The sequence below is a fragment of the Hakea prostrata genome, chromosome 8 (assembly GCF_041222555.1).
Source record: "Hakea prostrata isolate BN-2017 chromosome 8, UWA_Hpros_2, whole genome shotgun sequence".
NCBI lineage: Eukaryota > Viridiplantae > Streptophyta > Magnoliopsida > Proteales > Proteaceae > Hakea > Hakea prostrata.
Window position 1 is genome coordinate 54,194,932 of NC_142607.1, and position 15,410 is coordinate 54,210,341.

Genomic DNA, 15,410 nt, shown 5'->3' on the forward strand with positions numbered 1-15,410 from the left:
CCAACAACTGTCTTTAGGGTGATTTTGTTTGCTACAATAAGAACAAAACCGATTGCCCTTGGATAAATTTGGAGGAGGACAACATCCTCCCCTTCCTCTTCCACGGCCATTACCCCTACCACATGACGGATAAGAGCCAAGCCCACGACCAACAACCATAGTTGCATTCTCCTTGCTTCCTTTAGGCACTTTTTTGTCTACTAATACGTAATAATCTGTAAAAGACATCACTCAAAGTAGGAACTGTTTCAGATGTTAAATTTTGACTTTTACCTGTAGAAAATTCTAGATCTAGACCGGCCAATAATTCTGAAACAAAGAATTCAGCCCTCCATGTCTTTAAATTTTCAAGATTAGTGGTAAGATACCAATGTTGCTGCAACTCTTCAACCAATCCTTTAAATCCACCATAATACTTCATCAATGGGCGGCCATTCTGAGAATAAATGAACATTCAATCATATAGGTCGTAAATGCGCAAAATATTTTTTTCTTGACCAAAGGAATCGCACAAGTCCTTCCATATATGCTTGGATGTATCATAAAACATAATGTTATTTGCAAAAGAAGAATCAACACTATTCTAAATCCACACCTTAACTACAACATCTTCACAAGTCCACGTTTCATGTGCGAAAACCGTGGTTGCATCCTTCGAGTCAACAACAGACAATCTTCTTTTTAAGTACTTTGATTTTCCTTGGGCATGGATAAAGGTGTACATCGCCTATGCCAAAAGAAAATAATTTTCGGCCCCCTTCAACTTAATACTTGTGATTTAGAAGGTTACATCTTCCTTGGACAAAGTCTTCAAAGAATAAGCCATGATAGAAACATACAATATTAGTTATGGACAATACTAATGATTATGATCACAGAAGACTTAACTGTCTTCTTAGAATCTAATTCACGGGAACATCACAACTTCTATTGCGACCAAAGGCTGCTGCCACACACACGAGCACAGGAAAAAAACACCCGAAGATTGGAATGCATGTGATTTTAATTCCAGAATTTTTAGTTTTAATTTTTATAGTCCAGTCATGTCGTGAAGTCTTAGTTTGAGTTAGCAATTGAGTTCTTGTGTCATAAGGAGTCTTTCTTTTACGTAAGACTATTTATAGATAATTAGGTCTTTCATTTCAAGATGACCTCTTCATTTTTTGTGGTTGTTATTTAATTGTAAAGGGTATCCTAACTTATGAAGGAAACCCAAGTTGAGTTAGTTTCTAAGTCCTAGTTGAGTGAGAAAAAAAATTGGATGAATAAATGATCAAATTAAAGACAAGGACCAAGAAAATACAAAGGAGAGAGCGGGGGGGGGGGGGGGGAACAAACCTATCAAGGGGAATGCCTAATGGAAGAGGTGAGACTCTAAGAACTAACAATCAGCCTATTCCTAGGGGAGTCAACCACCAAGGGATGGGGAATATAAAGGAGTCTAAAAGAGACATCAAAACAGATGGCGTGCCAAATCCTGTCTTGAGATCGACATTTGGAGGACCATCTCCTAAGATTGAGCTCCCACCACAGCTGATTGGAAGGCAAGGATCCATGTAGCCGACAACATTTAGTTGGGATAAGGGTGGTTGTTATTGTATAATTATGTTTTCATCAATGTTCAAGATCCTTATAATCCTTAATTAAAGCTTTTCTACCATCATCTTAGTTTCATTCCTAGCAAATTAATACCCTTCTAAATCCTCCTCATCCTTGGGTAGATTGTTCTTTTAACCTTGATGGCACCTTGATGGCACCTTGAATTTCATCATCCCACAATTGAATTTCCCATATGAATAATAAATAAAAAATAAATAGAACAAGGAAAGATGTCTCCCTAGACATTCTCAAAAAAAAGTCTTAAGAGCTTAGTTTGACATGCTACTTTAAGCTGTCCCGGTTTTAAAGATTGGGACGGCAGAGGCAAGCTGGACCATGTTAAGATCCATCATGATGTAGGAAAGGGCTACATGGAGAAAAGATCAAGGCTGGCCACTAGTTGAACCCCCAAAAAAGCTTAGATTGCCAAGGCACCGCCTAGTATCTATAAGGTGAGAGGGATTCGAAAGTGTAGTGGCTAAGTCACCCCGAGGCCGGGAATGTCCCCCATCTCTATAAAACTTATCTTATATGGCTGGGTTTTTACCGAGGATGGTGTACAACAGCTTGGCAAACTGGCAATGTGGCATGCCCAGATCAAAACAAAGTTGGGAAAATTATGGACAGTTATGAGAGCCATATCCGCCTATTGCAAGATACTCAAAACACCAGATCCACGCTAAGTGGGGAACATCCCGATCAACAAAGGGCTGAAAGTCACCTAACTACTTTCCCTATTTGAACACGCACGAGTCCACAGCCCCCAAAGGATAGCCCTAGATCCGAGGATCACAAAAGGAAAGGAGATCTACTCCAGATCAGACATCCTACGGCCAACAACACACAGGTCATGCTATACAAGCCATATTCTAACCAAGTTACAGGCATCAGAAATCTAATTCTCTCTAGCTCTATGACAACTAAGTCCAGAGCCTTCACCAAAGTTGTGCTCTTGACTGTATCGTCGAAGGGGCTCTCCGACCTTCCCAAGATCGGGTCGCACTCACATCTTTGTGTAAGCAGGTGATCGGAAAAGCATCAAGGTGGAGAGGTAAGTTTTGGACGGAACAGAAAGAAATCTCCATTCTTCCAACTCCCCTTCCCTTTAACACATCAAATAAATTGTATAGACTTGACTTAAAAACGACAACAAGACATAAGTAGAAGTCGAAAATCTCCAGCACAGATAGATCGTAGACCATGTACTTGTCAAAAGACGACCACTCACCCAAGTGCTCTGGTAAAGGGTGTCGAAGGGACTCTCCTCTCTCGTGGCTTCCTCCTCTTCGCAGGTGGTATCGACACCTGATTATATCCTTGGTCCGCGTCCTTCTTCGCCGGCAAATCCTCAGGCATGCATTCCTCAAGTGTAACGTTTGCTTCCGAACTCCCCAATGGACCGGCATCTTTCCTTCCACTAGACTTAGAAGACGCCGAATCCAAAGCTTTCTCGGTGCTTTCCTGATTATTGACCTCCACATCACGAAATTTCCCGCTCTCGTTCGATCTAATATCGGACATAACGCATGTTTCTTGATCCACCAGTAACGCACGTTCGTCGTGAAACGATTTTGAAATCGCGGACTCGGCAGAGTCTGTGAAGTGAACAACGGTTTCTCGATGGCATGCTTTACCATATTCCCGAACCTCCCCTTTGGAGAGACTGGTCAAATCTGTAGCCGAAATGATAACTTTCTTCACGGAAGACGAAAGAAATGTTGCTAAATCTCCAGTTTTGGCAATTTGGATGGCTTGAGATCGCTTTGCTGTTTCTTTGACTACAAGGGATACGCCACTGACAAGTCTGAGAAGCTCCTGGATCGGCGCCATGGTATATAATAGTTATGATTATCAAACGCAGAAGCACCGATGAAAGTTCATTCCAATTCCAACCGATCTAAACGAAATAAACAAAAAGAGGAAGAAAACAGCAAAATTGCTCAATATTATAGCAATGAAGAAACCGAACTTTAACCGCAATACTATGTCGATCATCCGACATGGTGGAAACTGAACTTTGTCAAACGTGGATGCCGCCGGTCCAAGAATTTTTGTATTTGGTTTACGGTGAGTAACAAATGTAGCGGTCACAATTTCCAACCCGGTATTACCCCCAAAATAAAATATATAAAATATATATATAATATATATATATAAATAAATAAAAATAAAAAAACCCAGGACATTCAAACCGGACCGAACCAGACCTTATAGCTCGAACCGGTTCGAATCCAACCTTAACGGCTGTGTTTGGACCAACCAACCCATACACGGTCCGCTGCCCGGAATCAATTGGCCCAAACCAGCTCGAAATCGAACCACAGCCTTCTAAACCCGTTACTATAAATTAAGTTAAATGAACCCCAACCTAGCAGTCCCTAATGACCTAATTGTTAATCCGCGAAATCATGAGTTCATTTCACGGTCTCTCTCTTCCATTTAAATTACAATTGCACATATGATAGCTCTACACTTTGGATGATGCTCATTGTTGTCACGTGAAACTCTAGAGGGTTTCCAAGTATATATAATACACCTTATTATAGTATTCTCTTGCATGATGGTAGAAAATCATCATCAACAAGGCCTTATTGTTGAAGTTTGGGGTAGATAGTGGAGCAGATACAATTGAGATGAATGCATGGGGAAGACACTCACAACAAATGAGGAAACCACTAACAATAAGGAAGACAAGGGAGTTCATATTGTTCCATATTGATGTTAGTGGTTTTGTTTTGTTTAGTTGACTAAAAGATTGTATACAGTTGTATGGGGGCATCAAGGATAATTATAAAATATGAACTTTGATTTTGAATTTTGAATATTGTAAGGGATAAGCTTTGTTTATAAATTGTAAAACAATGGTATTCTGATCTTACAAGACAAAAAAATAAAAATAACAATGGTGTTCTAGACTTCATAGAATAAGAGGCAAAATTCTAACAATACCCTACTGAGATTCTTGTAATCTAGTGAAGACAATACTTAATCTTTGGTGCACACATGAAAAGGAAAAATGAAAAAATGATTCTCTATCCTAGGCATTGCATAGTTCAATGCTCGCTTTATGTATGCATGCCCAAATTATAAGTGATGATGTTTTTTCATTAATTAGGGAAGGGATGAGAGTCAAGCTTGATCACAATATTGGATTAGGTTTTTGTGTGCAATAAGCGTTTTTGTATGTTGTATGTTGCACAAATGGAATTCACTAATTCATGCACGAGCTTTAATCATTCTACTTGCTATGCAACTATGTTTGTTTGTTTTTCTTTTTTCGGTTTTTTTTTTTTTTTTTTTTTTTTTAAATTTATAATAGTGTTCCTGCAGTGTTGGGGATTAAAAGTTACAAAATTCCTTGGGCGTTCATCAATATGGTAACCAAAATAGGTGTTAATGATAAAGGCCAAGCTAGCTTTGGCTTTGGTAGGGAGCAAAGTTCGTCCTATTGGTTGGCCAAATCTCCTTTTCTCGATGTGGTTACGTTTAGCATACTCCATTCCTTTGTTTATCGCCACTAGGATAGCTTCTATCTTCTCGCCAATTAAACTTGCCTAGTATCAACAAAACAAAGTCGCACATTCCATATCATCCACACACTCCAGCCTGCCTTGTTTAGAAGATCATTATGTACCCAATACTCAACATAATGTAGGTAAGTGAATTGTAACAAAGGTATCAATCAATGAAGGGTTGATGACGCCCCTCTTTTGTACAGTCATATAAAATGTGTAGTTTCTTGTTGAAACGTTGTTGAGGAATCTGCAAATACACTTGATCTTACAAGTATTCTAGAGAGCTGAAACGTACCAAATGTACTTTCTTTAAGGTATTTAGACACCCCGATTTGTGCAATACGGGTTCTAAATTGTCTTAACCCCAATATCAGTCAGCTCAACCTTTAAGGTTGCACCCCATAAAGGTTACTTAAGGTGTATCAAGTAATGTTAACTGCTTGATAGAACAACAACAGGGAGAGAGAGAGAGAGAAAAAGACAAGGAGGAAATTCAGTACATAGAATGAACTCGAAAATGGGTTTATATAGAGCCCCAAAGGCTGTGGGTGAAAGGGTAAGGTCACCTCTCTTTGTGAGGGTACCTTTCAGCTCAACTCCCTTCATAAAGGTACCTATCCAGCTGACCTCCCTGTAGGAGAGTGTCTCTCTAATGGCATCTCCATGTATTCACCCAGCAGTGGGCTCCCCATAATAGGGCTTATGATAAAATGGGCCTTCTAGATCAAAGCCCATGACCCAAGTCAAAGTCATATAGATTTATTAATATTTATATATATCTATATAATCATGGTAGGGTCACAAACAGGAATTAGGCTCCGTTCGTGTCGCCCAAATTAATAATACATGGGCCATTACTATATATAAACCATATAATCAGATCCTCTCAACCCGATGTGGGACTAAATAAAATCATGGATAAAATACACGATTAAAACAGATATTTATATAAAATAACATTAATAAGTTTTAAACATATTTACAACATTTCCCTCTTATCTACCATTGAAACAACCTATTCCTAAGTCTTTAACCCAAGAGTTAACATTGTAGAGTATTCTATTGGGGTTTGGTTTTTCATTTTGGAAACAAGTTTTGTTTCTTTTTATCTAAATAAAGTAGCAGCTCATGATGAAATATGAAATAAACCACCGTTTTGTAATCTTGTCTAACCTTGTGTGTTCTACCACATCGCTGCACATATTCGAGGTTGAATCACGAGTAAGGTATTCTGTTCTCAAACCTATTGAGTATGCCACCCAAATGTGTTTCGTCCATTCACATTATATAAACAAGTTCCAAACTATCTCAGTTGTTTGTCCATATAGTCCACAAATTTGTTCTACGTCTGCCCATTATCCCAACATTGTTTTGACAGGCAATCATGCATTCAATAATATCCATAAAAGGTTATGAATTTAAGATGGAAAGGTAGCTTCCAAAGAAAACTCCATCACCTAAAGTTGTTAGTGCATGTTTCCAATGTTTTGTTTATATTTTATAGGCAACTTTCCTACCAATTTTGCTGAGAGTTCTCCATTTGCTAATAGTAATGATTCCCAAATGTCATCAATATTGGTTAATGAGAAATTGAGAAAATTAAAGTGTAGTTTTTAAGACCTTAAAGGCACTCCTTATTGATGGTAGCAATGTTGGCCACCTGAGCCACAACCACTATTGCATGCATTAACCAACATTTGGTGTTGGGATTTTCTTTGGTTGTGGACGGAGCATTCCTTCTCCATGGGTCATACCAGAAGGATGTTTGATTGCCACATCCAATTTGTTGAATTACCTTGTCTTCTAATTTGGGTAAAGCACCATAGATGCTTTTCCAAGGCCAATAACCTATTTTTCTTCTCACATTTCATTAAAAAATACTTGTCTTTGGGGAAGTATTTTTCACGTAGCACCCTAGCCCGTAGAGTTTGAGGTTTGTTCATTAATCTCCAACTCTGTTTAAGGAGGGGTGTTTTGTTGACATCCTCCATTAGTCCATTATTTTAAAACCCAAACCCCCTTGATTATTTGGCTTATTGCATTTGTCTATTGAAAACAAAGTTAACTATTTTGTTTTTTCTAGATTTTCAAGCCAAAACTTTTGGCACATGGAGTCAATCTGATTGCACACCATTTTTGGAAACGGAAAGTACTACATTTTATACAGAAAGAGTGGTTGGAGAACAACTTTGATGATGACTTCTCTTCTTGTAAAGGAGAGATTGGATTCTTTCCATGTGGCGAATCAAGCTTTCACCTTTCCTATAAGGGTTTGCAAACTTTTTGAGCGCGCCCTTTCATGCAATAGGTCAATGCCTAGGTAGACCGTATCTTTCTTCATTTATCGAATACTCAGCATAGATAGAATTTGCGATTTTTTATGGATACCTACATTATTGCTAAATAAAACCTCACTTTTATCAAGATTTGTCACATCCCACCCAACCAGATCCGGCCATACCCGAATACCCGTGGGGGTGATACACCGCAAGACATAGGTTCAGTGACAATTTCATATAACACATGATATAGCACAATTAAAATGACAAGAATAAATCAAGTTCAAATATAAAGTTATAAAATCCGAGTTATCAAAAGGTTACAACCATCCATTATCTAAATTTAATCAAAATGGACATCAGAGTTTGAAGGAAGCATAGTTTGTTGTAGTGGAATTTAAACTAAATTGATTCCCTAATGGAATCTAACCTCATAAGAAAGTTCTTGTACGGACATTAAGCTCCATGCGAATCTACATCTTTTTCAGTCACTCCTTCAAGAAAGTCGTCAGGGACCGAATCCTCCACTTGGAAGAAGTCCTCATAACATGTAGAATATTATAATAGAAACAGACATATAAAAATGAATGAGGTCAACTCAACATCATATAATGCAATCGTTCACAAGATTCCACATCATAGCATGCATTCGTACACAAGATCCCACATTATATCATGCATTTATACACAAGATCCCAAACTACACATATAGCTTGAATATCGCTAATGTAATTAATGATAATGATATGATGTATGAATGATTATGATATTATGCTCCTAACTCTATCATGAGGTCTCTATGGTAGACACGCATTAAATTTGAACACCAATCTCCTTTGGGTGGTCTCAGTTACTCTCCCTCAACAAGAGATGTCTATTGGGTTCTCCGCGGTTGTTGGGTAAAGTCCTGTCAAACCATGATTGAGGTATAGGTCACCACTCTCTCACATCACCATTTGGTATGAGATTTGGCGCGTGTCAAGGATAATCATAACCCAATGCAAAGTCATACGGTCTCGTACTACATGTGGTATAGATACTTCCTCTATGGCACCAACCAACTCGGTTCAGTATCCAATATCTCCCCTCATGCCTAATGCCCTTTTGGTTCGATACTTTCCCACCTAGTAATGGAATCCTCAATAGGAGGCATCTATTGGACCCCATTCATTAACCCAGTGGTCATCCACATATAATGAACATGATGCTCTCCATGTCCTCTCACGGGTTGGTTACCGGTCTTGAGCGCCCATGAGCCCTTATATATTATATGCAACCCTACCTCTCTATGATGATAGTGGGCATGTTTGACACTCAGGACCCAGCCACTAACATCACGGGTTAACCAACTTCAATACCCCTGCCGGAATGGTAGTAATACTCATGAGGTTACCTAGCCAAACACTTATAGATACTTAGCATTCATGTATTTAGCTCTAGATGCATACTCATGTAAGTTCATTAGGGTAATGGGCGAACCCACAACCCTAGTTTGAAACATAAAATAAATGAGTAATTTAATTCAACATCATCCATATATCTTCATATCAATAATTTAGGATTTGAAAATAAAAGAAAAACTCAATCCATTTAATCTCATCCATCTCATACATTTTCATATTGTTTTAAAAGAATATTGAAAATTGAAGCAAACATGCTTTCTTACCTTTCATTCGTGCAAAGTCCCACACATAATTACAAGATATTAAATACTAAAGCAATGCAAGACATCAATAATGAAATTTAATTAACATGATTAAACATGCAAGATAAGGTTAAGTATATTCCTGACATTTCTATTTAGCATAAGCTCTCAAAAGTTCCACAAAGTCATACTTACGAGTTGGTGATTATAATCAAAATAAACCTAATAATGTAAGAAGATCAATAGACGTAAATTAGAAGTCAATTGGGTTTTAATAAAGTTCACAAAATCACCCAACAAAAGCCTAATATGCCGACTAGGTTCGAATGCACCGTTTTCAACTTAGTTTTGGCGAAAATCAATATTTCACCATCGATTCAAAGTCGAATCGAAACGAAACTTTGGAAATGTCTAATTGGAAGCAATATGGTCCTACTGATACCTTCAATTTGATCCAATTCGTTATAGATCAAAAAGCCCCAAATTTGGCTCTCGTGAGTCGCCCAAGAGTGTCTCTGAGAGTCAAAACGCGAAATATTTCGCAATGATTCGCACAAACCACTCACAAATTAAAGAAAAACATAAATAAAACTATTTGCAAGCATTCAATAGGCCGAACATGCAACAACTACCCAAATCCATCATTTATTGCAAAGAACACCCCATAAAACCAAGCTTAAAGAAGAGGGTGTGAGGATTCTTACATTTTCTAATGATTCCGCAATGATTTTGGTGCCGACACGCCTTCGAATGGTTAGAAACCTTCCTCTCCCTTGGTTTCTCCTCCTCCTTTAGCCTCAGCCTCGTATTAGCCTTTTAAAATGCGAGTATGAGATGATATAAACTCAAAATAGGGTTTTAAACATGAAAAACCCGATTCTGCCCCATAGTTGGAAAATGGGTGGGGGGTTGGGGCAGTCGATTGGCCGTTCAACCGGCCCCATGTTCACCCCTCACATGGACTCCGATTTTGGTGATTTTTGGCTTGTTGGAAAGGTCTTTAAACGATCTTCGATTTTATACCTTATTCATGTCAATCGGATTCTTCATTGCTGATCTATGGATGTTCTAAAATCTTTATACCTTCATGAATTATCTTCTCTCTTCACTTAAACTCTAGTTGATGAGTCGTCACAAGGGTCATCCACCAACATTGGTTCCGTTTCCAACCCTTCCGGCTTCACTTGAATGGCCCACGGTTGTTGTCTACTTGAGGCTTGGTTCTCGGTCTTCGCAACCATGGGCTAAAGGATTAGAAATCCGGGGGATTTCACAAGATTAATCTCGTCTTTTAATGTCATATAAGATATCCATGACATATTTAATGGAGAGTGTAGCTTCTTTGTCTGCGTAGAAAAAAAGAAAGGTATCATCACAAAAAACAAGTGTGACACCTTAGGGGCATTCCTGATAAGCATGCATTTATCATTATTTATTTGATTTAATTTTCCATACTTATTTAATTAAAAGATAGCTAATTGAGTTTTTTTGTGTATTTTTCAGAAACAAGGTGATTTTGGTTATTAGAGATAATGTGGAATAAAGTTGGCAACTATATTAGATATTGGTGGATTTTATATCATGGGATTCAATATTGCTGTCCAATAGATCATTTATTAGCTAAAATGGAAACAAGTGGAGGTCTAAGGAACAAAATTGGTAATAAATTTGAAAATCATGTAAATAGACCCACATCATCTCTCTCATATGAGCTCGGATTATGGTGATTCAATATGATATGGAACGATATCGAAAACATCTACAACTTTCTAGTTTTGAGTTTTTCCAAAATCTGAACGAATAATGGTAGAATTGATGGGTAAAGAGAGAGAGAATTCACTGTGTGCGAGATACATAAAAGAGAAGCCAACCACTGAGAAGAGGAGAGGACGACAAACATGAATCTTGGATCTCATCTTTCTCGTTGCTCAAGAAGAATACCACATCTCTCTCTCTCTCTCGATGTTTCATTTTTATTTGTCTTATGAACTTTGTGATAATGAGTAGCTAGTTCCTTTTATTTGGGATGTAGATGAACCAATGCTTATTTCATTAGCTTGAATGTTCTATATCTTCTAGTTGAGTCTAGCCAAAGATGTTCTATAGCTAAGCAAACTAAGCATGCCAAGCTTCGGCGAAGGATGATAGTCTTGCGAAGATAGGGCATATCTAGGAAGACCATCCTTAATTTGTTTTGAAGCTTATAATTATATCGGTTATGGAAAAGCATTGGGGATTCGAAATCCCAAAGATCTTCACCTATTCACAGTTTAAGTAATTGCATTAACTAATAGATTTAATTTAAATTTAATTTTGTTGAATTCAATCTCAATTCAATCTTAGTAACTTAGCCTTTTAGTTCCCTATAGTTCGACCTCATACTTTATGCTAGTTATATTAGTATACGATTTTATTTTTGATTGGTTAGCGACATGATCAATTTCTTGTGACTTTTATACCCTTGACAAATTGAGGTCATGGTATTCATTTAGGAGACAGGGCAGGATTTCCATTATCAAAACGAATAAGTAGGGCTCAGTGGGCAACATTACCTCAATCCCCTAGATTGCTTAAACCAAAGATATTGGTTCCTATTGACCTTGATTGAGAAAGAGGTTGGCGAGATTCATTTAAAATGAGGTTACACCAATGCTGGTCAAAACCCATGGTAAAGAAGAAGTAACGACCTTCCATTCAATCCTATCATAGGCATTGGACATGTCAAGTTTAAGAGCAATATAACCCATATTTTCTCTAGTATTTTTCATGAAATGAAAAATTTTGTGGGCTAGGAAAATATTATCAGAAATTTGACGCCCTAGTACAAAGGCTCTTTGTAGATGTGAGATGAAGTTATTAAGAAAGGGTTTAAGTCTCCTAGCTAAGGTTTTGGCTAAGACTTTGTACGCCACATTGTAGACACTAATTGGTTTGAAATCCGATACCACCTTGGGCTTATCCTTTTCTGGTATGAACATAAAGGGTATGGTTGATATCCTCGGGTAAAGAAAGGTTTGAGAAGAAGGAATTAGCAAGGTCCAATATATCAAACTTAATTAAATCCCAGTGTTTTGGGTAGAAATTGGCATTGAAACTATCAATTCTCGGAGCTTTATGGGTGCCTAATGAGAAGACAACATGTTTCAATTCATCCAAGTGATGATGGGTCGAGATTCCCACCAAAGGCGAAGGATCTTCAAGTGGAGGAAACAACGAGTCAATGAAAGAGGGATCCAAATGATTTGAAGATGTGTATAAATCCTTCACAAAACCATGAAAGGTCTTTGCAATTTGTTGAGGTTCAAATATTGTGATACCTTCATCTTGAATGAAATCAGTTCTTCTTTTATGATGGCTTATCTTGGTGGAGAGATGATAAAACTTCGTGTTATGGTCCATCTGAGACGTAAACACTTCTTGACTTTTGAAACAAAAAAGTTATTCTGCATTGAGCACCTCAGAGAGAATATACTTTTTTTTCTTTTATACATTGGCCCAGCTTGGATTTGAGACTGATTCCAAGGCATCAATCTTAGCCGACAAATTGAGCACCTAGGAGAGAATACTTACTATGTATTTACTCTTACTCCCCTCTCAAAAGTTTTGCCTTTGGTGGTCCCCCCAATTTTTCCTCTTCTTCTTCTTATCTCTCAGTTTCCCTAATATCTTAAAATGACCAAATTACCCTGTATTTTTGTTCCTTTAGTCAGATTGAAACAATTTCAACATAACCAATTAAACTGGTAGAACAAAGGGTGGTTTGGCTATTTTAAAATATATTAGGAGATAATGAGAGGTAAACACCTTTTAGGATAATTAGAGGCGAAATTCTCAAGAGTGAGTGAGAATAAACGGAGAGCAAACACAAGGGAGACAACATTTTGTCCTTTTACTTAATATATTTGAATTATTTCCTTGATTCCTACTCGAGTTTATTCTTTTTATTATTTTTAATATAATTTGTTTACAACATGAGTAAAAGAACATCTGGTTACATGGCTCCTGTGCCTAAAGATGGTTTTACCTTACTCCCAAGCAAAAGCAAAATATTGTGGTGAGTGATGCTTGTGTAGATGCTCCTGTTAACTACTATGCATATGCAAGCTCTAGAGGCCCAAGCAACCTACATATAGAGAAATTGGAATGCTACCTAATAATCACTTGCTTGCCTAAATGTTTGCATAAGATGATCATGTAAACAATTAATGTATATCTATATGCATCCCTTGACTGCTAGATAACCGTGATTGTTCATAGGACATGGTCCATCGCCCCCTCCCTTCCAATGGTTGTTGGTAGAATTATGTACCATACATCATTAAGTGGAGTATGAAGCCTTGCCTTGATAGATGATAAGATTCATACTTCTCAGTGGAGAGGTTTTGGGTCCGACTTTTGTAGACGACAAAACTCTCTTTGAGGATGTAATCGAGGTGCCCATTTGCACGGATGAACCTCAACACAATATATATATATATATATATATATATATATATATATATATATATATATATATATATATATATATATATATATATATATATATATATATATATTTGCAGTGAAATAGAAATTCACAGATATGGTATTTTATTGTACATAGTTCCCATCCCCATCAAAGGATTGTAGCCTGTAGGCATGATCATGCGCGGTGTAATGTCACTTATAAAATATACCATGGCATGAATCATCGAACCCAACCTTAACCCGAAAGGGAGAGGAGAAAAGAGGGAAGAGAAACGAAAGGGGCTGAATTACTATCTGTAACATGAAAAGAAAGGATTTATCTAAAAAAAGTAAACATTTTATAGAGAAGAAAACTTATCCAAGGGAAAATGGGGAAAGTAAACAGAAAAAGAAAAAAAGAAAAAAAAAAAAAAAAAAGGAGAAAGAAAGAAAAGTGAAGGAAAAAAGGAAAAAAAAAAAGAAGAAAAAAGAGAGAGAGAAGGTACATACATTCCGAAACAAAGGGTTTGGGCTTCAGGAAGACAGGAACCAATTGGTCATCTGACCGTTCGCTCTCCCTGCTCACTCCGCCACTCCTCCATCAGTCCTCCACCACTCTGCCCGGATTCTTAAACCCTCGATGGTTCAACCTTTTAAGCGTTTTCCTTTTTTTATCCCTTCGAGTGACATTAAAGCATTAGAGAAAACCTTAGCTAATATTTTGTCGCCCTACGGTGTGTAATTCTCGCGGAAAGGTTGAAGCATTCCTGGATCGGTTTTAATCGGTCTTTGTATTTAATTTTTTAATTCGCTTGATTTTTTATGTGGGATTTTTATATTTATATTTATTAAATTAGCGTTGGTTATAAGCTACGCGTGAACCGATCGGCTGAGATGGTATAAGTTTCTATAACAGACATATGATTCAGTGTTTAGGAAATTGACGTGCTCTATCTGATTCGTGCTCTTGCTATCTGTGTGTACGTTCTACAGTGCTTCTTGCTGATTCGGATTGGAGGAGAGCATTAGGAAAGAATGTTCGGTTCGAGTAACCGTAAGTTATAATCGCATCGCAACTCGATCTTCTGTTTCAGTTCGCTTTAATATCAATGCTTGCTTCTCTTCTGTTCCTGAGTCTCTTCGTTGGATTCCGGTCATGTGAGCCTTGCATTTGCGTGTTGAATTCTTCTCGTTATTTGATTTTAATGTTGAAAGACTGGAGGTGTTTGTTTTTCGCATTCTCTGTTTCCAAATTCTTATTATTGAGAAAGAGAATGTTAGGTTGGTTGGGTCTTCTTTTCTTAGGGAAACAAGGAATACAAAAGAGGCTCTAAATCTTTCGATTGAGGGAGATGTAATCTTACTTGGAAGGGCTGTTTCTTTCCTAATCAGAAGCGAACCTCTTTTTCATGGCCTGGGTTGTTTATTAGGGTGTCCTACATTGTGCCTGGAGTTTCCTGGGTGACATGAATGGCTAGGAGCTATGGAAATACTGTTATTTTTAATCATTGCGCAGAAGTTCTACATTTTCCCCCAAAATAAACGTTGTGTTTATTGTTGAGATATGCTACAATGTTTGTGTATATATATATATATATTTATTCGTGGAGTGTTTATGCTCTTTCCTTTTCACTTATCTTTAAAGCAATTCCTTTTTTGTTGGGCCCTTTTAGTTGGCTTGAATGAGATTTAGTTTCTTTAGCGGGATACCTTTTTATTTTTCTGTTTAGTGTAATCACAGAAACACCCACACCAGTCCCATAAGGTTAACCAACTTTGTGGATCATCGAATGACTTATACCTTATATATAAACAAACGAATAAAAAATAAATTGATTTGCTGTTATGTAAATTTAGTGGATATTTCATTCAGCTATGAAATTCAGAATGACCCCTAACACCACTTGTTTCAAAATTATACTGCAG

The 15,410-nt window shown here is 37.4% G+C and overlaps 2 protein-coding genes across 6 annotated transcripts in view; one reads left to right on the top strand and one right to left on the bottom strand.

Annotated features, from left to right (window-relative positions):
- Positions 1-3,661, bottom strand: part of ABC1 (ABC transporter 1) — a 59,311-nt gene extending 55,650 nt beyond the window's left edge. For both annotated transcript variants that reach the window (XM_089164830.1, XM_089164829.1), the window contains exon 1: positions 2,828-3,661. In XM_089164830.1, coding sequence (XP_089020956.1) covers positions 2,828-3,429 — 602 coding nt within the window. In that variant the 5' untranslated portion in view covers positions 3,430-3,661. The remainder of the gene's footprint in view (positions 1-2,827) is intronic.
- A 10,321-nt stretch (positions 3,662-13,982) lies between these two features.
- Positions 13,983-15,410, top strand: part of LOC149008657 (Nucleoporin autopeptidase) — a 40,661-nt gene continuing 39,233 nt past the window's right edge. The window contains exons 1-2 of one of the 4 annotated variants that reach the window (XM_089165356.1): positions 13,983-14,381; positions 14,478-14,538. In XM_089165356.1, coding sequence (XP_089021482.1) covers positions 14,520-14,538 — 19 coding nt within the window. In that variant the 5' untranslated portion in view covers positions 13,983-14,381; positions 14,478-14,519. The remainder of the gene's footprint in view (positions 14,382-14,477; positions 14,539-15,410) is intronic. The other 3 variants (XM_089165357.1, XM_089165354.1, XM_089165358.1) reach the window with 3 other exon arrangements.